Raw genomic sequence first — 27,079 nt, 5'->3', positions numbered from 1 at the left:
TTTCGGGTCAATGGTAACCCCCAGGATATTGATAGTGGGGAATTCAGCGATGGTAATACCACTGAATGTCAAGGGGCGATGGTTAGATTCTCTCCTGTTGGAGATGGTCATTGCCTGGCACTTGTGTGGGACGAATGTCACTTGCCATTTGTCAGCCCAAGCCTGGATGTTGTCCAGGTCTTACTGCATTTGGACATGGACTGCTTCAGTATCTGATGAATCGCGACTGGTGCGGAACATTGTACAATCATTAGTGAACATCCCCACTTCTGACCTTATGATGGAAGGGAGGTCATTTGTGAAGCAGCTGAAGATGTTTGGGCCTAGGATACTACCTTGAGGAATTATTGCAGTGATGTCCTGGAACTGACATGATTGACCTCCAACAACCACAACCATCTTCCTTTGTGAGAGGCATAACTCCAACCTTTGTATGATCTCTGTTTTAATGTTTTCTCCAGTCTTGTGTGTCATTGGGTCTTGTGTATCATCAGGTCCTGACCGATCGGCACCATTTGTACTGTAGTGTGGTCCGGTATTTGAGGCAACATTTTAAAAGAAACAAAAAAATCAGGCATCCAAAACCAGAGTTTTGGTTGGGTGAGACTTTTAAGTCACTTTTTTTAAAGCTTTTTTTGAAACAAGAAGTTTGAAGATTTAAATTTGAGCTTTGCTGTGATTGAGACTTTTAAATCACTTTCAAATGTGAGTGAGAAATAACACCCTATAAAAGGTGGATGTGTGCTTACTGCTGCAAAGAAAGCCAAAAAAAAAACACCAGCCTGGCATGAAATTGGACGTTTTAACTGTCTTGAGGCTGGTGAAAGAGTTGTTGCTATTGCTGAGGTGTTTGGGTTACCCCTATGTTAGTGGGAACAATCCATAATAATGCTGACAAAACCAAAGTGCGCAACGTGTCATACCTTTAAATGCTAGCAGAGTGGGTCAAACTAGAAGCACCATAATGGGGAACATGGAAAGACTCTTGGCGGCCTGGATTGAAGGCCAAAACCAGTGGCAGGTGCCTCTTATTTTGGTAATCCAAGTAAAAGCCAAAAGCCTGAATGAAGACTTGCAGAATGAGCAGGATAAAGGTTCTCAGTCAGAAAGTTTCAATACTGGTCATGAATGGTACCATTATTTCAAGAGGCATTCCTATCTGCTTGACGTTAAAATGTCCATCGAAGCAGTTAATGCTGATACAGAAGTAGCTAATGAATACCTTGCCCATTTGAAGAGAGTCATTGAAAAAGGCGGCTATTCACCAAAATAAGTTTTTAATGTTGATGAGGCAGGGCTTTTTTGGAAACCTATGACACAGGGCACATACATTTCAAGAGGAGAAGACCTTGATTTAAAACTGCCAAAGACCGCCTGCCTGACTGTTCTGCTTGGTGGAAGCACTGCAGGATATTAAGTTTAAGCCCTTAGTTGTGAATCAGTTTGAGATACCATGGGCATTGAGGGAGTATTCCAAGAAACACCTGTGCATCATTTGGCATTCAAATAAGAAAGCCCAGATGATGGGGACACTCTTTCAAGAATGGTTCTCTCTGTATGCTATCTCAGCCTGGAGGGAATATTGTGTCAGAGAAAACCTCACTGTCAAGATATTGTTCCTCTTGAATTATTGCCCAGGTCGTCCTACCAGCCTTGATGAATTGTCCGAAAATGTGAAGGTGATTTTCCTGCCATCCGACATGACTTCATTGCCACAGCCTATGGATCAGGGAGCAATTGCAGCGTTCAAAGCTTACTACCTACGCCGTACCTTCTCCTGGCTCATCAAGGCAGCAGATGATGAGAATGTGCCATCAGTCAAGGAATTTTGGAATGGCTACAGCACCCTCAACGGCATCGACAATATCGCTGATTCATGGGATGAAGTCACGTTGTCGTGTCTGAACTGTGTTTGGCATAAATTGTGGCCGAAGTTTGTCATGGTACCATGCTGACAGCTCAAAGCATCACCATCCGTGTCTTCAAAAGATCCTCCAAATGTATAGAACCATAGAAAAGTTATGGTGCAGAAAGCGGCCATTCATCCCATCGTGTCTGCAAGGGACAAAAAAAGAGAAAAAAGAAACTAGCCACTTATTTTAATCCCGCTTTTCAGCACCTGGTCTGTAGCCTTGCAGGTTACAGCACTTCAGGCACCTTCAGATCTAGGTACCTTTTTTAAATGAGTTGAGCAATTCAGGCTCAACCACCAGCTTAGGCAGTGAATTCCAGATGCCCACCACCCTCTTTTGGGAGGGATTTCCTCCTGTCCCCTCTAATCCTTCTACCACAAAATCTCACAGTGGCAGAAGAGGCCCTTCAGCCCATCGGGTCTGCACTGCCACGTGAGAAACACCTGACCTACCTACCTACCTAACCCTATTTACCAGCACTTGGCCCATAGCCTTGAATGTTATGACGTGCCAATTGCTCATCCAGGTACTTTTTTTAACGGGTGTGAGGCAACCCGCCTCCACCACCCTGCAAGGCAGTGCATTCCAGACCATCACCACCCTCTGGGTGAAAAAGTTTTTCCTCATCCCCCCCACTAAACCTCCTGCCCCTCACCTTGAACTTATGTCCGCTTGTGACTGATCCTTCAACTAAGGGGAACAGCTGCTCCCTATCCACCCTGTCCATGTTCCTCATAATCTTGTACACCTCGGTCAGGTTGCTCCTCAGTCTTCTCTGCTCCAACGAAAACAACCCAAGTCTATCCAACCTCTCTTCATAACTTAAATGTTTCATTCCCAGGCAACATCCTGGCGAATCTCCTCTGCACCCCGTCCAGTGCAATCACATCCTTCCTATAATGTGGTGACCAGAACTGCACACAGTATCCCAGCTGTGGCCTCATCAAGGTTCTATACAACTCCAACAAGACCTCCCTACTTTTGTAATCTATGCATCGATTGATAAAGGCATGAGTCCCATATGCCTTTTTCACCACCCTACTAACATGCTCCTCTGCCTTCAGGGATCTATGGACACACACGCCAAGGTCCCTTTGTTCCTCAGAACTTCCTAATGCCATGCGGTACAACGAATACTTCCTTGTCAAATTACTCCTTCCAAAAAGTGTATCACCTCACACTTGTTAGGTTAAATTCCATCTGCCCATTTGACCATCCCGCCTGTGTCTTCCTGTAGCCCAAGACACTTAACCTCACTGTTAACCACCTGGCCAATCTTTGTGTCATCTGCAAATTTAGTAATCCTAACCTCCCCACCCCTACACACACACACACACACACACACACACACAGTCATCTATGTCGTTTATATAAATGACAAATAATGGGGGACCAAGCATAGATCCCTGTGGTATGCCATTGGGCACTGGCTTCCAGTCACTAAAGCATCCTTCTGTCATCACTCTCTGTCTCCTACAACTAAGCCAATTTTGAATCCACCTTATCAAATTATCCTGTATCCCATGTGCATTTGCCTTGCCTTCTTTATAAGTCTCCACTGTGGGACCTTGTCCAAGGCTTTGCTGAAATCCATATAAACTACATCAGATGCACTGCCCTCATCTACACACCTGGTCACCTCCTCAAGAAATTCAATCAAATTTGTTAGGCATGACCTCCCTCTGACAAAGCCATGCTGACTATCCCTGATCAAATCTTGTCTCTCCAAGTGGAGATAGACTCTCTCCTTCAGAATTTTCTCCAATAGTTTCCCTACCACTGACGTGAGACTTGCTGGCTTGTAGTTCCCTGGCTTATCTCTATAACCCTTCTTAAATAGTGGAACCACATTAGCTGTTCTCCAGTCCTCTGGCGCCTCCCCTACAGCCAGAGAGAAATTTAAAATTTGGGTCAGAGCCCCTGCGATCTCCTCCCTTGCCTCCCTCAGCAGTTTGGGATACAAAGCATCTGGACCTGGAGATTTGTCCACTTTTAAGCCTGCCAACACCTCCAATACCTTGATAAAAACAAAAAAACTGCGGATGCTGGAAATCCAAAACAAAAACAGAATTACTTGGAAAAACTCAGCAGGTCTGGCAGCATCGGCGGAGAAGAAAAGAGTTGACGTTTCGAGTCCTCATGACCTTTCGAGTCCAAGAAAGAGTTGAAATATAAGTTGGTTTAAGGTGTGTGTGTGTGTGTGTGTGTGTGTGTGTGTGTGTGTGTGTGTGTGTGTGTGTGTGTGTGTGTGTGTGTGTGTGTGTGTGTGTGTGTGTGTGTGTGTGTGTGTGTGTGTGTGTGTGTGTGTGTGTGTGTGTGTGTGTGTGTGTGTGTGTGTGTGTGTGTGTGTGTGTGTGTGTGTGTGTGTGTGTGTGTGTGTGTGTGTGTGTGTGTGTGTGTGTGTGTGTGTGTGTGTGTGTGTGTTGGGGGGGGTGTTCTTTTGTTCTATTGTTGTTGACATCTTTTGATGATCTGCTTCTATCACTGCTTGTTTGTCCCTACAACCACACACCCCCCCTCCACTTTTCTCTCTCTCTCTCTCTCTCTCTCTCCCTCTCTCCGCCGCCGCCCCCCACCCCCCCACCTTAAACCAACTTATATTTCAACTCTTTCTTGGACTCGAACTCAAGTTCTGTCGAAGGGTCATGAGGACTCGAAACGTCAACTCTTTTCTTCTCCGCCGATGCTGCCAGACCTGCTGAGTTTTTCCAGGTAATTCTGTTACCTCCAATACCTTGTCACTCCTATATCACTTTGCTCAAGAACCTCGCAGTCTCTCTCCCCAAGATCGATACCTTCATCCTCATTCTCTTGGGTGAAGACGGATGTGAAGTATTCATTCAACACTCTAGCGATGTCCTCTGGCTCCACCCATAGATTGCCCCTTTGGTCCCTTATGGGCCCTACTCTGGTTATCCTCTTCCCATTGATATACTTATAGAATATCTTGGGATTTTCCCTACTTTTACCAGCCAGAGTTTTCTCATATCCCCTCTTTGCTCTCCTAATTGCTTTCTTAAGCTCCACCCTGCACTTTCTGTACTCCACTAATGCCTCTGCTGATTTGCTTCCCTTGTACCTGCTAAAAGCCTCTCTTTTCCTTCTCACCGTAACCTGAATATCACTGGTCATCCATGGTTCTCTGGGCTTGTTACTTTGCCTAACACCCTAGAGGGAACCTGTTGAGCCTGTACCCTCCCCATTTTCTTTTTGAACGCCCCCCCCCCCCCCACAACTGTTCCTCTGTATATCTCCCCACAAGTAGCTGTTCCCAGTCTACCTTAGCCAGATCTTGCCTTATTTTACTAAAATCCACTCTCCCTCAATCCAAAATGTTTTTTTGCAATTTGTCTATTTCTTTGTCCATAACAAGCTTAAACTGTACTATGTTGTGGTCACTACCAATCGCCTTTAAATCTATGCCCCCTGGCAATTGACCCCTCAGCTAGGGGAAACAAGTCTTTTCTGTCTACCCTATCTAGGCCCTTCATAATTTTATACACCTCTGTTCTAAGGAAAACAACCCTAGCCTATCCAATCTCTCCTTTTTATAGCTGAAATTTTCAAGCCCTGGCAACTTTCTTGTAAATCTCCTCTGCACTCTCTCCAGAGCAATTATGTCCTCCTTGTAACGTGGTGAGCAGAACTGAACAGAAAATCCTAGCTGTGGCCTAAGCAGCGTTTTATAGTTTTCTTATTACATTCCTGTTTTTGTATTCAATACCGTGCCCAATTAGGGAAAGCATTCCATATGCTTTCTTGACCACCTTGTCCACTTGTGCTGCACTTTCCAGGATCTGTGGACATATACTCCAAGGTTTCTCACCACCTCAACCCCTCTCAATTACTTCCTGTTTGTTGAGTATTCCCTTGCTTTGTTTGCCCTCCCCAAATGCATTACCTCGCACTTTTCCAGGTTGAATTCTATTTGCCATTTCCCCACCTGCCCAACCAAACTATTGATATCATTCTGGTGTCGACAGCTATCCTCTTCACTATCAACTACACAGCCAATTTTTGTCATTTGCACATTTCCCAATCATGCCTCTCACGTTCAAGTCTAATTTATTAACCTATACAACAAAGAGCAAGGGCCCCAACACTGAGCCCTGTGGAACACCACTGGAAACCGTTTTCCATTTGCAAAAACATCCATCTTCCATTACCCTTTTTTTTGTCACTCAGTCAATTTTGAATCCAACCTGCCACTTCATGAGACCTCACTTTCCTGACTCGTCTGCCATGTGGGACCTTGTCAGATGCCTGACTGAAATCCATGTAAGCAATATCCACTGTGCTACCCTCATCGATCCTCCTTGTTACTTGCTCAAAAAAGTCTTCCTTAAAAAAAAACATGCTGACTATCCTTGATCGATCTATGCCAGCTGTGACAGTTTATCCTGTCTCTCAGAATTGTTTCCAATAATTTGCCCATCACCGAAGTCAGACTGACTGGCCTATAATTTTCTGGCCTATCCTTCACACCCTTTTTAAATAATGGTACAATGTTCCAACCCTCTGGGACCTCGCTAGTGCTAAGAAAGGTAGTGAAACAACCAGTTCTTCCCCCAAGCCAACATGCCCAGCATCGATAGTCTAAATCAATCAAAGCCAGTTCCACTGAAACACTTTAGGGATGTCATCGAAGCATCCCTGAAGAGGTAAAACATCTTCCTAACCCATTGAGCTGGATTGGAAGTAGGTCATCCCCAAACCTAAGGAATTGTCCAAGAGCGAGACTGGTGAGTGTTATCTAAGTTGAATTTTTATAGGATTTATTTTATATTTAGTGATTTATTTTGCAAGTTATTTCAGCTAGGAATGCACAGTGCTGCACATGTGTGGTACAGTATTTCACTTGTTTGTTCTTTTCCAGGCGGGAAGTGTCCATGAAACCTAACTCCAGCTTTTTAACATTGATCCCTATGGGACACCATGATTCACATAAAGCTTAGTCGTGACTTTTCAGGAATGCAACCACAACATATAATGAGGACTTACTGTATAACACTACCAAGATATGCTACTGATCAATTATTTAAGTATTTTTCCTGGCTGCATTTAATGTGTCTATTATATCTAACTTGTAAAATAATGGATAAAATAAATAATTTATTTCTTAAATAAGATAAAAGCAAAATACTGTGGATGATGGAAATCTGAAACAAAAACAGAAAATGCTGGAAAAACTTAGCAGGTCTGACAGCATCTATGGAGAGAGAAACAGAGTTAACGTTTTGGGTCCATATGATCATTCTTCAGAGCTACAGAGAAATAGAAATGTAATGAGATTTATTCAATGGCTTGATCCCTGTGTGGACGAGAGCGGGGACTGTAGGGAGGATGAGCAAACTGACCATAGCACCATGGTACAGGAAGCCATTCAAATGGGGGGAGACGAGAGAAATGTAGCTGTAATTGGAGATAGTATAGTTAGGGGAATAGATACTGTTCTCTGTAGCCAGGATCGAGAGTCCTGAAGGCTGTGTTGCCTACCTGGTGCCAGAGTTAAGGATATTCATCTGGGCTGCAGAGGAACTTGGAGTGGGAGGGGACAGATCCAGTTGTCATAGTCCACGTGGGTACCAACGATACAGGTAGAATGAGGAAGGAGGGTCTGCTGAGGGAATATGAGCAGCTAGGGGCTAAATTAAAAACAGAACCAAAAAGGTGGTGATCTCTAGATTACTATCTGAGCCATGAGCTAATTAGCACAGGGTCAATAAGATTAAAGAGGTAAATACGTGCCTGAAAGATTGGTGTGGGAGAAATGGGTTCGAATTCATGGGACATTGGCACCAGTACTGGGGAAAGAGGGAGCTATTCCGTTCGGATGGGCTCCACTTGAATCATGCTGGGAACAGTATCCTGGCGAGTCACATAATTAGGATTGTAGATAGGGCTTTAAACTAAATAGTTGGGGGGAGGGTTCAGTTGCATGGAAATATAAAAAATCAAAACTTAAGGAGATGGTAAGAGTGCAGGTTAGTGATGAGGCTGATTGTTACCAAAAAGTGAAAGGAAGGGACAGAGTGTGTGAACGCCATATTGCTCCAAAGAATCATATATAAGAGTAGGGAAAATTGACAATAGGGCAAACTTAAAGGCTTTGTATCTCAGTGTGTGTAGCATTTGGAATAAAACTGTTGAGTTAACAGCGCAAATAGAGATATATAGGTATGATTTGGTGGCGAATACTGAGATGTGATTACATCTAGAGAACAGGTTTGGGAGTTGAATATCCAAGGGTACTCTGTTTCGGAAGGATAGGCAAGAAGGAAAAGGAGGTGGTGTAGCTTTGTTAGTAAAAGAAGAGATCAGTGCTATAGTGAGGAATGATACAGGCACTGGAAGGCAAGACGTAGAGTCAGTCTGGGTAGAAATAAGAAATAGCAAGGGAAAGAAGTCCTTGGTGAGAGTAATCTACAAGGTCCCCAAATAATAGTTCAGCAGTAGGGCACAGTATAAACCAGGGAGCATGTAAGAAAGGCACAGCAATAATCATGAGTGATTTGAATATGCATATAACTGGACTAATCAAATTGGCAAGGGTAGCCTCGAGGGAGAGTTCATAGAGTGTATTAGGGATTGTTTCTTGGAGCAATATGTTGTGGAAACAACTGGGGAGCAGGCTATTCTGGATTTGGTTTTGTGTAATGAGATGGGATTAATTAATGATCTCATAGTAAAGGATCCTCTAGGGAAGAGTGATCTTGGCATGGTAGGATTTCAAGCTCAGTTTGGGAGCGAGTAACTTGAATCGCACACTAGTGTTCTGGAGTTAAACAAAGGTAACTACATAGGTATGAGGGCAGATTTGGCTCTCGTGGACTGCGCAGGAAGACTACAAGGCAGTACAGTTGATGAACAGTGGCAGATATTTAAGGAGATATTCAATTCCTCCCAAGATAAATATATTCCAAAGAGGAAAAAAGATGGTAAGAGGGGAAAAATGCACCCATGGCTAAGCAAGCAAGTTAAAGATAACATAAAGGCAAAAACTAAGGCCTACCAAATTGCAAAGGTCAGTGGCAGGCTGGAAGATTGGGTAACTTTTAAAGATCAACAAAGGGTAACAAAAAAAAATAAAAAGAGCAAAGGTAAATTATGTAAGAAAACTAGCGCAAAATTTAAAAACTGATAGCAAAAGCTTCTACAAGTAGGCAAAAGGAAAGAGAGTAGCTAAAGTGAATGTTCCTCCCTTGGAGGATGAGACTGGGGAGTTAATAGTGAGGAACGCAGAAATGGCAGAGACGCTTAATCAATATTTTGCCTCAGTTTTCACATTGGAGGACACTAGTACCACCCAATCGTAACAGGTTGTGCAGAGGGTAAAGAGAAGGAGGAACTTCGAACAATCACCATCACTAGAAAAAAGCACTGAGCAAACTATTGGGATTAAAGGGTGACAAGTCCCCAGGACCTGATGGCCTACATCCCAGGGCTTTAAAGGAAGTGGCAGCGGAGATGGCGGATGCATTGGCCATGATTGTGTTGAATGGTGGGGCAGGCTCGAGGAGCTGAATTGCCCCACTAGTTACAGCTTGCCATCCAGAAAAAGACCCATTTATCATGACTCTCTGCTTTCTGTTGGTTAGCCAATCCTCTATCCAAGCTAATATATTACTCCTAACTCCATGTGATCTTATCTTGTGTATTAATCTTTTGTGTGGCACCTTATCAAAGGTCTTCTGGAAGTCCTGTATCTACAGGATCCCCATTATCAACTTTGCTTGTCACATCTTCAAAGAACTCTAGCAAATTAGTCAAACACGATTTACTCTTCATAAAGCAATGCTGACTCTGATGGATTGCATTTTGACTTTCCAAACGCCCCATTAATAACAACTTCCTTAATAATGGATTCCAACAATTTCCCAACAACAGACGTTAAACTAACTGGTCTATAGTTTCTTACTTTATGCCCACACCACCCCCTCTGCTTTTTGAATATTAGCATCTCCCCTTGTTCAGTCTCTCCCAATCTACATCCACAATTCCTCTGATGCCCTACAACATATCAACAATTTCCAGTTCCCTGGCCTTAACCGCTGCCTCTTCATCACGGAAGTCTGCAAGCATGACCCAGACCTTCCTGTTGCTTGCCATTTCAACACTTCATCCTGCTGTCATGCCCACATGTCTGTCCTTGGCCTGCTGCAATATTCTAGTGAAGCCCAACGCAAACTGGAGGAACAGCACCTCATCTTCCGATTAGGCATTTTACAGTCTTCCGGACTTAACGTTGAGTTCAGCAACTTCAGACTATGAGCTCTCTCCTCTATCTTCACCCTTTTAACCCCCACTTTTTATCCAATTTCGATCCCTTTCTTTCCCCCACCCTCAGGAGCCACCTGTTACTTGTTCATGATGTTCTTTTCAGTGTGCTTACCCTTGTTCTGCTATTACCATATTCTGCTTATTCTTACCTTTACCACTATCAGCACCTTTTTTAGCCCTTACCACTACCATTAACGCTCCCTTTGTCCTTTAGTTCATTACAACTTTGTCAGTCTCTCCTTTGCCCCCACCAATTGCTGGCTTCTATCACCTGCTCCACCTCCCTTAAACAGTATAAATTTCATCACATTTCTACTTCTCTGTAGCTCTGAAGGGTGATATGGACTAAAAACGTCAACTGTTTCTCCTCCTACAGATGCCATCAGACCTGCTGAGTTTTTACAGCAATTTATTTCTTTATTTCCCTTCTTAGAATATGTGTACGTTTTCTGAATTTTCATGATCTTAGTCCATGTCAATCTGTTTTAATTTTTAATGGCTTAAAAAAAATCAAAGCTCTTCTAAGGAAAATACAATTTTCTGCTTTAACATCTGTTGTACTGATGTAATATAACCACATTCCTTGGGGATGCACTTAATTTGTGCTAATATTTCTTTGCTAACTTGGGGATGGTGGCTTATAAAGGGCTGTTGTCTTAGTGCTGTTGATGTTTAAAGTCCAGTAAAGGATGGTGATTCATTGGTGCAGATCATTGGCACTTTGATGTTTCAGTGGAGTAATTTGAACCACTTGGTGTCTGCCTGAAGGATATTCAGGAACAAGGCAATAACACTGATTAGATGATCCATAACACTTTTTAAAAGGATCACGTGCATAGCAAATGATCCTATTGTTCTGACATGGTCGATGGACCAAATCCACAAGGGAAACTTGGTCGCGCTATCACAACAGTTTTGCAATATGTATTTATTATGAGAAGATGTATGCCCTGAATTCAGAAGTAATGAGTCCACCAAGAGCTTTAGATATTTTAAAAATGAAATCTTTTATTTTGTTAATAAATATTTTAATTTCAAGCACATACGTAAGACTACAATTACTTACTACTATAACAAATCTTAAAATTTCTAATTGAACTGACTCCCAGTTACACACCCACTTGAAGGCAAAATAGATTTTAGACTTAAAATTAAATCAGCAAGTTAACACAGTACCCAATTGACAGTGGAATCCCAAATGACTTCCCTCAATTTCAGTTGCTTTACATAGCAGACTTATTCATAAATAGCTGGAAGCTTCCTGATGGCTGTTTCACAAACACCTGTTAGATCTTACATAGCCTTCCTTACCTAGCCTTTCATTCTCCTTTTATATATGTTTCTCTCTCTTTAATATGTAAATTCTATTGTTCCATATGTCTTTGAAACTGTATCTTCCTCATAATATAAAATCTTTCATTTTGCCAATATTGTCAGTAAACTTTGGGAAAAATAAACACGCCCCTTAGCCTTCCTTATCTGGCTAGTTGTAAACAGACTGACATCCCTTTGAAATCACCTATCCTTCATTTGTCCAAAAATGAAAATTCCCTTCATACTTTATATGCTAAGCCAGCATCCAAGTTTACTCATTAGCCTGTCAAGCACATTTCTACACCTAACTTCTTTTAATGATGTCAAGCTTGCAGTATACTTGACTCCAAATGTAATTAAATCTCACAGACTGAACCGCCTATACTTACGCCCATAAACCTCCTTTACAATAAAGCAGAAAAATATTATGAAAATTATTATACTTTCTTCACATTGAGTTAAGATAAAGTATTCATAGTGTAGTATATTAAAACTGTATGATGTTTATAATTAAGCTATGTAACCAATAGAATAATGGATTTTCAAAAAGTATGTGGCCCTTTAGTATATATACATTTGACAACAGCCATTTTTTTTACATAAGCAAAATGCTGTGGATGCTGGAAATAGGAAATAAAAACAGAAAATGCTGGAAAAATTCAGCAGATCTGACAGCATCTGTGCTAATATTTTGAAAAATTGGTTCATGGGCGGTTGGCGTCACTGGCCAGGCCAACATTTATTGCCCATTCCTAATTGCCCTTGACAAGGTGATGGTGAGCTGCCTCCTTGAATCACTGCAGTCCATGTTGTGTAGCTACACCCACAGTGCTGTTAGGGAGGGAGTTCCAGGATATTGACCCAGTGACAGTGAAGGAGCAGCAATATATTTCCAAGTCAGGATAGTGAGTGGCTTGGAGGGTAACTTCCAGATGGTGGTGCTTTCATCTGTCTGCTGCCCTTCTACCTTTTAGATGATAGAGGTCATGGGTTTGGAAGGTTCTGTCTAAAGTTGGTTGGTGAGTTCCTGCAGTTCATCTTGTAGCTGGTACACACTGCTACCACTATGTGTCGGTAGTGAATGTTTGTGGATGTGGTGCCAATCAAGCAGACTGCTTTATCCTGGATGTGCCAAGCTTCTTGAGTGTTGTTGGAGCTGCACTCATCCAGGCAAGTGGAGAGTATTGCATCACACTTCTGACTTGTGCCTTGTAGATGGTGGACATACTTTGGGGAGTCAGGAAGTTAGTTGTTTGCTGTAGGATTCCTCCCGCTCCGCCTCCCTGCCAACCAGAAAATTCTGCCCATGGAGTGTTTTAACTCTGGTCATCTATAAATTGAATTATGGTCTGTGGAATATCAAACTGTTTCAGTGCCACTTTATACTAACACACAATCTCTAAGCCAACATTTCAATGCAGAATTTGGGAGTTCTGCACTCCAGATGATACTATCTTTTGAATGAAATATTAAAGTGAGGACTCGCCTGCCTTTATGAAGGATCAGCTTTAGTTAATTGTGGAATCAACAGTGTACCAGCCTAACTAATAAGATTTACTAATGGAGAATGAAAGGGGAATTGTTGAGAATTTTAATCTAATCAGGTACAGAGAGAAATAAATAGAGGCAAAGAAAAATTTAGCTGACTTTTTAAAAAAAAAAGTCAAAGGGATAAGAAAAAATAAAATTTGAAGTTCAACATTTTTTAAATCTCTTGACTACGATTTGCTGTGTGCAGAAATGACACTGAACATTTTAAATTGTTCTCATTTGGGAATTGAAGAGATTGCTTAGCATTGTATTACGAGTAACATTTTAATGATGTGATCAGTAAATTACCAGACTTGACTTTCTGTGGTTAAATTTAATGGAAAATTCCGTGCAAATCCAACAAGTTCTTAAAAATATTGAGAGGCTAAGGGCGAGATGCTACTTATGCAAAATGAGTGGTGTAACTCAACCAATAAATTCTGAAGATTCTGAACCTGCAACATTCTACTTAATCCCTTAAATTTGCATTTTAATACAACCTTTTGTTGTTAATATGGCATTGTTTTCCTGGCAGAATTTGACCTAATGTTCTGTTAAAATACCTTTCAGTTATGAGCTTGCTATTAATGAACATAAGAACATAAGAACTAGGAACAGGAGTAGAGCACATGCCCCATTGAGCCTGCTATGCCATTCAGTATCTTCATGGCTGATCTTGGGCTTCAACTGAGTTTTCCCGCCTCCTCCCCATATCCCCTCATTTCCTGAGAGACCAAAAATCTGTCTATCCCAGCCTTAAATGTATTCAACAATGGAGCATCCACAACCCTCTGGGGTAGACAATTCCAAAGATTCTCAATCCTTTGAATGAAGAAATTTCTCTATCTCTGTTTCCATTGGTCGGGGAATCTGAAACATGGGGGCACAGTCTCAGGATAAGTGGCAATTATTTAGAACAATCTCTCAGCGTCTACCTCATCAAGACCCTTCGGAATTTTGTAGGTTGCAATGAGATCACTCCTCATTCTTCTAAACCTACAGAGAATATAGGCCCAATTTACTTAGCCACTCATCATAGGACGACCCCCTCAATCCAGGGACCAGTTTAGTGAACCGTTGTACCACCTCCAATGTAAGTATATCCTTAAGTGTGGAGACAAAATTGCACACAGTCCTCCAGATGCAGCCTCACCAAAACCCCGTACAACGTAGCACGACCTCTTTATTCTTGTACTTCAATTCCCTTGCTATAAAGGCCAACAGGCCATTTGCCTTCTAATTGTTTGATGCAACTCTGTTATTTTGTGTTCTTTCTACAAGCACACCTAAGCCTCTTTGAAAGTCAACACTTAAAAGTTTCTCACCATTTTAAAAAAAAATTCTTTTTTTTATTCTTACAGCCAAAGTGAATAACTTCACACTTCCCTATATTATACTTCATTTGCCATCTTTTTGCCCACTCACCTAACTTGTCCATATCTCTTTGCAGCCTCTCTCTGTCCTCCCTGCAGCTTATCTTTCCACCTAGCTTGGTATCATCAGCAACCATTGCTCTCCATCTCTTCATCTAAGTCATTAATATAGATTGTAACTATCTGAGGCCCCAACACCGATCCTTGCGGCACTATTATTCACTGTCTGCTAACTTGAATAAGCCCTGTTTGTGCTCACTCCCTGTTTTCTATCCATCAACCAATCCTCTATCCCCAATTCTGTGAACCCTTATTTCGCCTATTAACCTTTGTTGTGGCCTTTGAATGCCTTTGGAAATCCAGATATACTATATCTACTGGTTTCCCTTTAGCTACCTTGCTAGTTAGATCCTCAAAAATTTCTAATAAATTTGCCAAAAAGTAAAACGATGTTGACTTGTTCTAGCCATGCTATGCTTCTTTTTGTGCGTTAAGACTGCCTTAATAATAGATTCCAGCATTTTCCCTACAACTGATGTTAGGCTAACTAGCCTATAGTTCACTGTTTTCTTTCCCCCTCCTTTCTTGAAAAGCGATGTAACATTTGCCAACTTCCAATTTAGTGGGACTATTCCTGAGCCTGAGGAATTTTGAAAAATCGTAGCTAGCACATCCACTGTCTCCGCAACTATCCCTTTTAGAACCCTAGGGTTTAGGCCATCAGGCCCCAGGGGTTTGTTGGATTCTAAGTTTTAAGTTTCTCCAGTACTTTATCCGTGCTGATGCTAATTTCCTCACTCTTTTTAGCTCCTTGATTATTGTCTGTTTCTGGTATGGAACTTGTGTCTTCTACTGTGAAGACAGACACAAGATATTTATTCAAGGTTTCTGCAATTCCCTCATTTCCCATGATAATTTCTCCTGCCTCTGCTTCTAAGGAACCAACATTTACTTTAGCTACTCTCTTTCTCTTCCTTTTTATATACTTATAAAAACTCTAACTCTAAAAAACTCTCAAAACTCTGTTTTTCTGAATAGTTTACTCATTCTATTTTTTCCCTTTTTATCAACTTTTTGGAAGGCCTTTTGCTGGTTTCTAAAACACTCCCAATCCCCAGACTTGCTACTATTTTTTTTGTAACATTGTGAGCCTCTTCTTTGAATCTAATACCATCCATAACTTCCTGAGTGAGCCACAGTATGGGTCCTTCTTACAAAGTTTTTGATCTTCAATGGAATGTATTTTTGTTGAACATTGAATTGTTTCTTTAAATGTTTCCCACTGTTCATTTACCTCCATACCATTTAGTCTATTTACCTAATTTAACTTGGCCAGTTCTCCCCTCATAGCTGTGTAATTGGCTTTGTTTAAGATTTTTGTTTACGATTGGAATATGTCACTTTCAAACTTAACATGGAATTGAATGGTGTTGTGCTCAGTGGATCTTTTACTATGACATTACTAATTAACCCTGCCTCATTGCACAATACTAGATCTAAGGTAGCTTTATCCCTAGTCGGTTTCACTAAGGACTGCTCCAGAAGTGGTCACGAAAGCATTCTACAAACTCATCTTCCAGACCATTCTTGCCAATTTGATTGTCCCAGTCTATGTGAATATGAAAATCCCCCACAATTATTACACTTCCTTTGTTACAGGCTCCAATATTTCTTGTTTAATGCTCTGCCCAGTGGTATAACTATTGTTAGGGGGCCTATAAACTACTCCCACCACTGTTTTCGGACTCTTGCCATTCTTAATTTCCATCCATACTGGTGTTATGGCACAGCAGATGGTAAATGCTGAGCTGCTCAAACCCCACAGGGAAACTTGAAACAGCTGCCACAACTGTTTTTGCAATTTGTATTTTTCTTTTGAGGTGCCTGCCTTGAATTCAGTAGCAATAAGACCACTGAGTCTTACAGGTTTTTTACAAAGCTAAATTAAACAGTTATTAATAGAAGAAAACATTTTAAACACATAGGTCTACAAATTATTACTATGATAACTCCTAAATCCCCTAATTAACCTAGATCCCAGTTACACCTCCGTTAAGGCAACAGTAAAACAACATAGAGTTCAGCAGACCCAGGCAAAGCCTGGACAGTGATATTTAAAATGAATTCTCTTATTTTTGGTTCCTTGAGGCAGCAGCTTGTTACATAGAGGCTGGAGGCTTTTCACACTTCTTGGATCTTAAAATGCCTTTTTCCTTGCACATAACCTCATCTCCTTTAAACATGCTTCTCCCTCTTTAATGTAAATTGCATGGTTCCAATATGTATTTGCAACTTTACTTTTCCCATAATATAAATCTTTCATAGTACTCATATTATCAGTAATCTTTGGGAAAAATAAACACATTATTTGGCTTAACTTCTGTTGGCTAAGTGTAACACCTTACCATCTCTTTGAAATTCATGACTCTGGTTTATGTAAAAATGCAAATACTCTTCACACCGCATGTTCTAAAACTTCAGCCATGTTTACGTATTTAGCATTTCAAACATAGTTTCCCTTCTGATACATCAAAGTACCCAGACTAGCTGCCTGCAATTCAATTATCTCTCTCTCTCTCTCTCTCTCTCTCTCTCTCTCTCACACTCACACTCACACTCACACTCACACTCACACACACACACACACACACACACCCCTCACTATTAACCTACCGGTGACAATACATTTCAATAATATTATGAAAATAATTATTTTTATGACACTGATTCTACTTCCTGAGCTTCAGAGGCCAGATCCTTTCTGATGTCCTTGTGTCATGTTTTACTACAAGCAGTATCCCACCTCGTTTGCTATTCTGTCTGTCTTTCAGAAATATTGTATACCCTGGAATATTTATTTCCCACCCTTGATCACCTTGTAGCCATGTTTCTGTGATGATGATTTAAATATGAATCATTTACCTCTATTTGTACCACTAATTCATCTATCTTACTGTAGATGCTTCATGCATTCAGATAAAGTACAGTTAATTTCAATTTTTTACTTCTATTCTTGCTAAACCTTATTTGCTGATGTATATTTTTTTTGTTAGGCTCTGTGTCCCTTCCTGTCCCACTCAGCTTCTCTTTACCCACATGACTATACTGTTTTGATATCTCAACCCTTTATCTTTCTAAGCCCCCCTTTGCCCAAACCCTCCCTCATGCCCTCTGTTAGTTTACAGACCTGTCCACAGCCCTAGTTATACGATTGGCCAGGATACTGGTTCCAGCTCAGTTCAAATGGAATCCATCCCAACAGAATAGTTCCCTCTTCCCTGAGTACTGATGTAGGTGTCCCACGAATCTAAACCCCTTCTTTCCACACCACTCTTTGAGTCATGTGTTTAATTCTCTAACCTTTTTAGCCCTATGTCATTTGGCACATGGCTCAGGTAACAATCCAGAGATGATTACCTTTGATGTTGTGCATTTTAATTTGGACCCTAACTCCTCAAATTCTCTTAGGCAGCAGAACATCATTCCTGGTTCCTATGTCGTTGATTCCCACATGGACAATGACAACTGGATCCTCCCCCCTTCCACTCCAAGTTTCTCTCCAGCCATGAAGAGATGTCCTTAACCCTTGCACTGGGCAGGCAACACAACCTTCAGAGCTTCCTGTCATGGTTGCAGAGAACAGTATCTATCTCCCTGACTATATTGTCTCCTATCACTCCCATATCCCTCTTCACTCCACCCATTCTTCACCTTGGTCCATGGTCAACCCACTCAACTACCTTGCAGTCCTTCTCTTCATCCACACAAGGAGCAAGTAGTTTGTACCTGTTGGACAAAGCCAGGTGCTGACCCTCCTCCATCACTACATGCTGAGTCCCCATACCTACCTGAGCTGCAGGAATGGCTTGAGAATGGCAAAACCTCATACATCAGGCAATAAATTGAAATCTTGTAATGATGGCTGTCTCAGGTGTTAATCATTATGTAGTCTAATCAGTTTGTATTTTGATCAGTTAATGTATGTCTCCTTTCTTTTTTATGTCGGGTGAACTAATTAGAGCATTGCAATGGGATACCGATCCTTCTGTGCTCCAGCTACAGTCTGACTCTGATTTGGGGTATGTACCTGTATTTACTATTCTTCATATTAATTGTATAAAGTAATCATACAATAATGTTTTAACCTTTATTACAAAGAAATTCAAATATAATTTGATTTTTTAAAAGTCATCTTACCATAACCATGCACTTAAAATACTGCCCACATGAGTAAGTTAAATGGTAAGCTTACTGCATCTATTTGAACTTATAGATGTAGCATGAATTCTACTTTTAGAAAAAGTCACTGAGATTAACTATGGCAGGAGCATCCGACCTTCAATGTTACACCCTAGCTTTGGATAATCTGGTCTTTGAATAGAATTGATTAGTTTCTGAAATTGTGTTTTGAATTTAAAGAAACTGTGGTTTTGAAAAAATTAATGTGAAAATATGGCTTTTTTGCCATTTAATACAGCCGTCGCATGCCTAAACTTGTGATTTCAAAAATTACACAAGTTGATTTTGTACCTCGAGAAGTGGTGTCATACTCCAAAGAGACGCAAACGCCTGTTGCGCACCAGCCAGAAGGTAACTTGTTTTTCAAATATTTTCAAAACATGCTACGCAATTCGAGATCTACATTTGACTTGTATTTTACTCATGGCTCATTCACCTCCTATGCACCCACTAAAATTCTCATTTTAAAACTAAAACCTGAGACTTGTAGCCAGTTCAGGAATCCTATGTCCTCTTCCAGAAGGGACAATCCTACAAGCAAGCCCCTTGAGGCTCCTGAACTGATGGCTATTAGCCATATTATTATCTTCTGCAATTTTCCTGACCTTGCAATTTTGCAAAAATGTAACCAGTGTCTTCGTGAAGTACTATCACCTTTTTTTTCTCATTTAAAATGCATGTGTCTGCCATCATCACCAGAGAAAGCTAACAGAACCACATTACCACCAGGGAATGGTGGGATGCAGCCTGAAATTGAATGGATCAGTTGGCCAGACATGATTTCGGAGGGAAAAGGACTACAAACACAATGAAAGAGTAGAAAACCAGTGGGAGAACTTTCTCCCCGTCGGGCGGGCTGGGCACGAGCGGGCGAAGGTCCGCCCAGTGTGACGCGCTCCCTGTGCGGGCGGGAGGAGGAGGCTGAGTCGGGGCCTGTGCTCTTTTGCATATGTGTGTGAAAGAGCGCAGAAATCTCCAAGGCATAGAGCTGCCTCAGGGAGATTATTTTCTGTATGAAAACATCAAAAAAAAATAGAAAAAATTATTCAGACATTTCCCTTCATGTGACAGTGTCACATGAGCTGGGACATGTCAATGAATTTTAATTAAAAATTTTTATTTAATTAATAAGCACTTCATGAAACCTCGCCCTGCCCTTGGATGAGGTTTTGTGTGAAATGCGAAGGCTGCCTGGGCTCTTTGCCTGCCCGCCAATCTTAAGGTTGGATTGGCAGCCCTGAGAGTCGGTTAAATTAGTTAATTTAATGGCCTTAATAGGCCTTTGACAGTTCGGTGGGTGCGCAGCCGACTCTGCCGCATGCTTGCCGGACTGAAGATTGGAATGACGTGGTGACGTCGGGACACACGGCCAACGTCACCGCGCATCATTTTACGCGTCGGCGAGCGGGGCCTACCCTCGCATGCCGATCAGAAGATTCAGGCCCAGGTTTTAAAATGTTGAGTAAATGGGTGGAGGCAAAAAGTGAGTATTGGGGAAAAATGGTGCAGTCAGGGGCAAGGGTCTCCATAAGCCCAGATTTTCAAGTGCAAAAACTGAAAATTGGGTTTAGGAATCAGCCAAATGGAAGAAACATAAATGCTGTTAAAGTTGCTTGAAAGCCCCACCTGTGTTGCCAGAAACTGCAACCACATTGTGATTGACAACAGTTAACATATGAATAATTCCATCGTAAACTTGTAAACGTTTGCCCACCATTTTAACATTTGTAATTGTTGACATAAAATGTTATCAAGTGTGTTAACAAAAATCATGACAACAGAAGTCCATGCTTACACAAGGCTTTTAGGTTCCAATATGATAAATGTACATGTGATAATAATGAGCTTTGAATTTGTAGAGTGTTGCTGTGGAACAGCCAGGATTAAGGGTCGACCTCATAGTAATTCCAAGTGGAAGCATTTGGCTTCTGGAATAACACTTTGATCATTTTTTAAGCTGAAATATATGGCATATTTGATTCTTTGATTACTGAGCCCATTATCATTGAGTATGAGGGAGATTAGGCAGCAGCTGAAAATTTGAGATAAATATTTTTCATTGAAGATGCGTACTTTTCTAATCTAGCAATGGAAATGTCCCTAATGCAGGTTTAGTTTTTGTACATCATTTATACTTCAGATAGTAAACTTGCAATAAAATAGTGTTCAACCCCCAATTGAGGAAAAAGATCATCTTTGCCAGAACCAGTTTGTTGCATTCAAGATGGCAAAAACAAACCCCTTCAGTCTGATTAAAATTGTTGCTGACCAACATGGTTTGGCTTCTAGCATGTTTAAGGAAGAAAAATTTCAAAGACTTCCTATAGCTCAGATTGATGTTTAATCCATGAATTAAATATATTTAAATTTGATAATTCAATTAAAAATTTAACCCTTGCTATATGGAACAAACTAAGGTCAACAAATGCTGCCAATGTCAAGTTTATAATGTATTGATGTGCTACTGAGGAGCCTGATTATATACTCCATTAAGTGAATACATTAATAGGTTTTCACATCACAGTAACATTACAGTTACAGTATTTATATCAATTTACACAGTATATGTAATAATTGTCAACAGCTTACTTGGAATAAAATTTTAATAGAAAATAGACCCAACACTGTTTCATGATCCATATTTGTCATTTTCATAGCATATTTTGTAACTCTGAAAAGCAAGAAAATGGCACCCTCTTGTGGCGATTATTGAAAGCTTTCAATAAAATAAGGCTACTTCAATTTAAAAGCTAGATACTGATGTAACTATTAATGTTTCACTTTTTTCAAATTTTCCAAACAAAAGGCATTTGCAAAGTATGTGTCAATTTTTTCTTGCAAAAAATATTAACACTCCCTTGAGTTGGTGTTAAATTAATCTTGTTTCTTCTCCTTTTGTCTCACTCACTCTGGGGCTCACAAACGAATTCAGGAGGATATAGAAAGGATACTATATTGGATAAAAATATTCTAACATTTAGGTTAGGTCAGATCAGAGCCAACCTCGCTGAGCTACTGTCAGGGCATTACTTCCACTTGAATAGAGATTAGCACAGAAGCTATCCTTCTCCCAGTTAAAGAAGTGCAATACCATCTCCCACTGAACGGGAGCTCTGTAGGCATCTCTACCCACCCTGCTATCTTGGAAATGCAATGAGCATACTTTCCAAAAAGAAATGTTGATACAAACTCATATCCATACACCTGATATAGAAGAAATGTAACTAAACCCTGAACTAAGTAAGCCTGATCCTCCTTGCTGCAAAGAGAATGACCTCTGTTATAATTCAGAAAGCCATTTGGTGAAGGATATAACTGGAGCCAATCTTTACCCGCTTTCATAAACATTTATTTACGTAGTTACAAATTATAAGCAAATACCTTCGAATCCAACGACCACAGTTTAAGTCCTTGCCTAACAGGGGCACAAGTGAATCTGTTGTTAATGCCCACCACCTGCCTGACAAATATAACATAATTAATGTACAATTAATAACCCTGGCCTTCTACCCATTCAAAAGCGAATACCCCAACCTCACCCCACCCCAACCTCAAAAACATATAGAAGCTCAGCCTCTCCCTCCACCAACCCAAGTATAAACTTGGCTTTTCCCTCTCCCCACTAACAGCAAATCTTGACCCCATTGCTGAAGTGAAGCTTGCCCTCCCCTTACCCAATTAGAACAAATTCAGCCGAATCCTGCCCTTGATGAGCTATAACTCACTTTCCATCTAACGGCCTGAATTTTCCTGTCGGCGATTTGGGAAAATGACGTGGGATGACATCAGGAGGAACCCCCGACGGCATCTCGGTCCATTTAAATAATGAGGAAGGCGGGCGGACAGTGAAATCAGCTGTCCACCCGCTGACCTGTCAATGGCCAATTGAGGCTATTGACAGGATAGTTAAGGTAATTAAAGGCCCTGCCTGTCCAACCTTAAGGCTGGCGGGTAGGCCAGGAGCCCCAGAGGGCTTCTGATAATACATGAAACCTCATCTACTGGCGGGATGAGGTTTCATGTCCGTTTTAAAAATCTTAAATGATCTTTATGTGAAATTTATTAACATGTCCCATCTCGTGTGACATTGTCACATGAGAGGAACATGTTAAATTTTTTTTAATTTTTCTATTTTGACACTTTGAAGCACTGTCAGTAATCTCCCTGAGACAGCACTTAGTCTCAGGGAGCAGTGTGTGAAAGAGTGCACTTTGACAGATGGGGAATCCCTCCCCCCACACAGGAAACGCATATGCTTCCTGTCGGGCAGACTGCTGGGCAGGCCTTAATTGGCCTGTCCACTTAAAATGATGGCGGAGTTTGGCCCGCCCGCCAACCTAGGGCAAAATTCTGCCCAACAAGTTGCAAAGAATTTGACCTTTTTGTGGGAAGCGTGCTCAATCTCTCACCAGCTTTTTTTAAAAACTGTTATTGATCTGTTATTGACCTAAGGTCATGCTTTCAGGATGTTTTGTGATGAGTCATGCTATACTGATGTATATGGGCATGAGACGTGTGGTTTTATTATTCTTTGCTTATATGGTAACTTAAATGTCACAGTAAAGCTTTTGTGAAAGGTAGATAACGGTTTTTTTTAAAGGAACCTCTTGCGCTGATTTAAATGCAATGAAATTAGTAATTTTGTTAGATAGGAAATTGAATATTTTACAGCCTCAAGTTTATCTTTTCAAATTATGTTTGACAAGCCTATGAGAAGCATCCCCACGTTTTAATCAATAAATCTTAAATGGAGATGCAACCACACAAGGCTAGAGTTCACACATAGTAATTGACATTGTGTTAGTCTGAAGTTTTGTAGTGCTCGTCATCCTGCACAGCCCATCCAATTAACACCCAAGCTCCCATCAGATCTGAGCTTGTGTGAATCCCAAGTTGAAGCCAATAATTAAGATAGTTGAAAAAGATTTTTTTTAGAAGTATGCACCCTGAAGTTGGAACTGAAATCAAAGCTCACTTGCTGAGAATAACCCTGTCTTAAGATCAGGGGCAATGTTTTACAGAGATTAAGGCAGGGGTACAAAAGTGGATTGTACTGTGCTCTTTTGGGTGAAAAGCGGACAAAAAAAATTTGTTTTGTGGGGCTATGTCTTACGCCTATTGCTAGAAATGTCTGACACCATATCGGAATGGGTGATATGCAGGCATTTCCGTGGGCCGCTTTAAACAGATGTTAGTCGTCTTGCATATTCCAGTGAGGCACCTAATACTTGTTCTATTTTCCTGCTCCAATGTTTGGCATTGAGTCGATTTAATAATTGAGTTAGAACTGTGCATAAAATGGGAGTTTGTACTATTTGAGCCTGGAATTGCATAAAATAGGCACAATTACAAAATTGGTCTGGAATCCTATTTTTTGGTCTCTTCCACCCTAACATGATCAAGGCAGAGAAAGATTGGCTAGACTTGACCAGCATTTTAAATGGATTTAATCAATCAAATCATTGGTGATGTTATCAGAATGAGTTAATTTTTCAACCTTGCTTTGGCAAGAGCCTCATTTCCCTTTTTATTTGATTAATTTCTTTCTCCATGTTTACATACATAATTTGTTGCTGAATTAATGTGCCAGTCCATGAAAACAAAAATGCCCAGATAATTATGGGAATAGGACAAAAATACTGAGATCTAGGCAGAAGATAGTAGCCATTAGTTTCCAATGACATCACCATGAAGGATCAAAGGTTAGAAGTTAAACTTTGAAGCTAAAATTGGACAAAGCCTTCAAAAGGAAAGGCAGTTTCCAAGTCCTGTTTAGTACAAATGTAGGAGTATGTAGCAACTTGTACAAAATAATTGTAAACTGAATTCAAGTATGTGTATCTCCTGGAGTCACAAAAATCATGAGAAAAATATTTTGGCTTTATTTAATTAATACTAAATCAGTTACTTCTATAGTGAAGGCTTGCAATTTTTCATTATGTCTGGCAATTATGTATTGGTTGGATTAGAAATAGTACCATCACCTCTGTAATGAATTAAATGTAATGGGAGTGAAATTGGGTTCCATAGTGTCCCTTCAGGCTCCAAAATGGTGTCCATGGCATGTGCGCACATTTGTGGTGTGAAATGCACCAGTCACCATATCGATAAAGGAGTTAGTGTGTGCATTTGTTCACTGGAAGTATGCAGAGCAGGCAGATCATGACATTAGTCACCATGCAATGCTGATTTAACACCAGCATTGTCATTTTGGAGTTCCACCCTCTAGCCTAGGCCCACTCTTAACCTCATACAGTTGACCATTTGTTCAATGGCATTAAGGATCTTTATTCCTCCATGAGCACTATTAAAGGGATCATCAGCTACTTCAAAAACAAAGGCAGTTTCCTGGTCCTGTTTGGTTCAAATCTAAGGGCATGTAGCAACAGGTTAGTTGTTGGTTTATTGTTCTGGCTGTTGGTGCAATTCTGAGGTTTGGAAGTTTTCTATAGTTGTTTAAACTTTCACTAGTGAGCAGGGAGTAGTCTGGCTAGTGCTGAAGAACATAGGACCTTAGAAACAAGAGTAAGCCATTTAGCCATGAGCCTGCTTCACCATTCAATGAGATCCTGGCTGATCTGCAACCTGACTTGTCTTTGTTCATTATCCCTTAATATCTTTGGATAACACAAAATCTATAGATCTCTGATTTAAAGTTAACAATTGATCTAGTACCAATTGCGATTTGCAGAAGGGAGGTCTGAACTTTACCATCCTCTGGAGAGTTGGCACCAGCACTACCCCTTTCCCCTGTCCTGGGCCCAGTGCAGTTGTGCAGAGTGTCTCACTATGTGCAGATCTCCCTTCTATCTTGTTCTCTAAATTATGTGCAGTATCATTATCTAATGTGGTGACTGCAACTGTGAAACTGTGTACTCCTGTGTCTTCATCTTCACCGTCCTTCTTCTGATGCACTGCAGTTATTGAGTATTAGAAAGGAAAAAGGGACAAAGGTAAGGTTGTGGTTAGGACTAAGAAGTGTATACTTTTACTAGCAGTTTCTGAGTCAGAAGAGATTATTGTGTCTGAGAGGATTATATATGTGGATACCATAATCTTCAATGGCTTCAGCCCTGCCACTAGACATGGCCTCACTAATGGCCAGCACCTTCTCCTCCATGAGGATTAGAATATGCAGACATGCCTCTTTCCCTCTGGTTAGTGCTGCTGCCTTTGTTTTGCGCCATGTTCTCCTTCAAGAGAGAGGGAAGTGACTATCGTGCAATCTCTGTGGGTGTATGGTTATCATGGTTGAATAGTTGTTGGTATATCCAACCCCACATGTGCAGCAGGATTTTACAAGTCGGTGAGTGGAGGCGGGGCCTGCTCGCCGACGCGTGGTGATGTCGGGGGGAACTCCTGACATCACTGCGCCCCATTTAAATTTTCAGGAAGGCGATATCAGCTGCGCGCCCACCGACCTGTCAATGGCTAATTGAGGCCATTGACAGAGGCAATTAAATAATTAAAGGACCTGCCCGTCCAACCTTAAGGTTGGCGGGGAGCCCCAGTGGGAATTAGAAAAAACATGAAACCTCATCCATTGGCAGGATGAGATTTCATGTAGGGTTTAAAAACACTTGTCCATAATTTTTACAAAACTTTTATTATGTCCCAACTCATGTGACAATATCACATAAGTTGGGACATTTAAGGAAATTTTATTTTTCTATTTTTATCTTTTTTACATTTACAGCCGATCTCCCTGAGGCTGCACTTAGCGAAAGAGCACACTCTCGATTTTGGGATTCCCCCTCCCTGCCCGCACCAGGAAGTGCATAGCGTTTCCATGTGGACGTCACGTTGGGCGAACCTTAATTGGCCTGCCCACGTAAAATGGTGGCGCGCCTCTGATCAGGGACGCAGATCGGAAGCACGCCTGTACGCACTCACTCTTCAACTTTTCCCCCAACGGGGGGGAAATTCAGCCTGTGGGGTTAGAGTTCTGGGTGAGGTGAAGCAGATGAATGTTAGGCCAGTCTCCTGACTGATGGAGATTGTTGGTAGGGAAGTGGTGATGTGGTGAATTGAGCAGTGGTTATAGCTACTGGTGCAGTTGTTAGGATTAAGCATTTGAAGATGCATTCACTTACCATGACTACTTTCTCCTGCACTGCATCCAATGCTAAACTCCTGGCATTGACTTCCTCTGCTATCTCTTGCCACTGCCATCTGAGCACATTGGAGAGCCTCCAATCCCCCCATGAGGCTACAGAACCTCCTTATTTGACCCCTTGCACCAAGATGGGCACGAGGACCATGATGCAGGATTAACTTGTACAGCCACAATGCACTGTCTCTTTACATGAAGCTAGCCTGCACCTCCTAGTGCTGAAAAGTAACCATATTGGGGCCCCAGCTTTTGTGTGCAGCCATTGAATAGTGCGGTTAATGCTGGCTGCCTGCAGAAATCAGTGTAATGAGCAGGCA

At 41.2% G+C, this 27,079-nt stretch overlaps 1 protein-coding gene across 2 annotated transcripts in view; it reads left to right on the top strand.

Moving 5' to 3' along the window:
- LOC121276595 (cytoplasmic dynein 1 intermediate chain 1) overlaps positions 1-27,079 on the top strand; it is a 312,746-nt gene that overhangs the window by 36,412 nt on the left and 249,255 nt on the right. For both annotated transcript variants that reach the window (XM_041185192.1, XM_041185190.1), the window contains exons 5-6: positions 18,430-18,489; positions 18,888-19,000. In XM_041185192.1, coding sequence (XP_041041126.1) covers positions 18,430-18,489; positions 18,888-19,000 — 173 coding nt within the window. The remainder of the gene's footprint in view (positions 1-18,429; positions 18,490-18,887; positions 19,001-27,079) is intronic.

The sequence above is a fragment of the Carcharodon carcharias genome, chromosome 3 (genome assembly GCF_017639515.1).
Source record: "Carcharodon carcharias isolate sCarCar2 chromosome 3, sCarCar2.pri, whole genome shotgun sequence".
Classification (NCBI taxonomy): Eukaryota; Metazoa; Chordata; class Chondrichthyes; order Lamniformes; family Lamnidae; genus Carcharodon; species Carcharodon carcharias.
The sequence above is the reverse complement of the archived record's forward strand: the minus strand, read 5'-3'. Positions and strand labels throughout refer to the sequence as shown.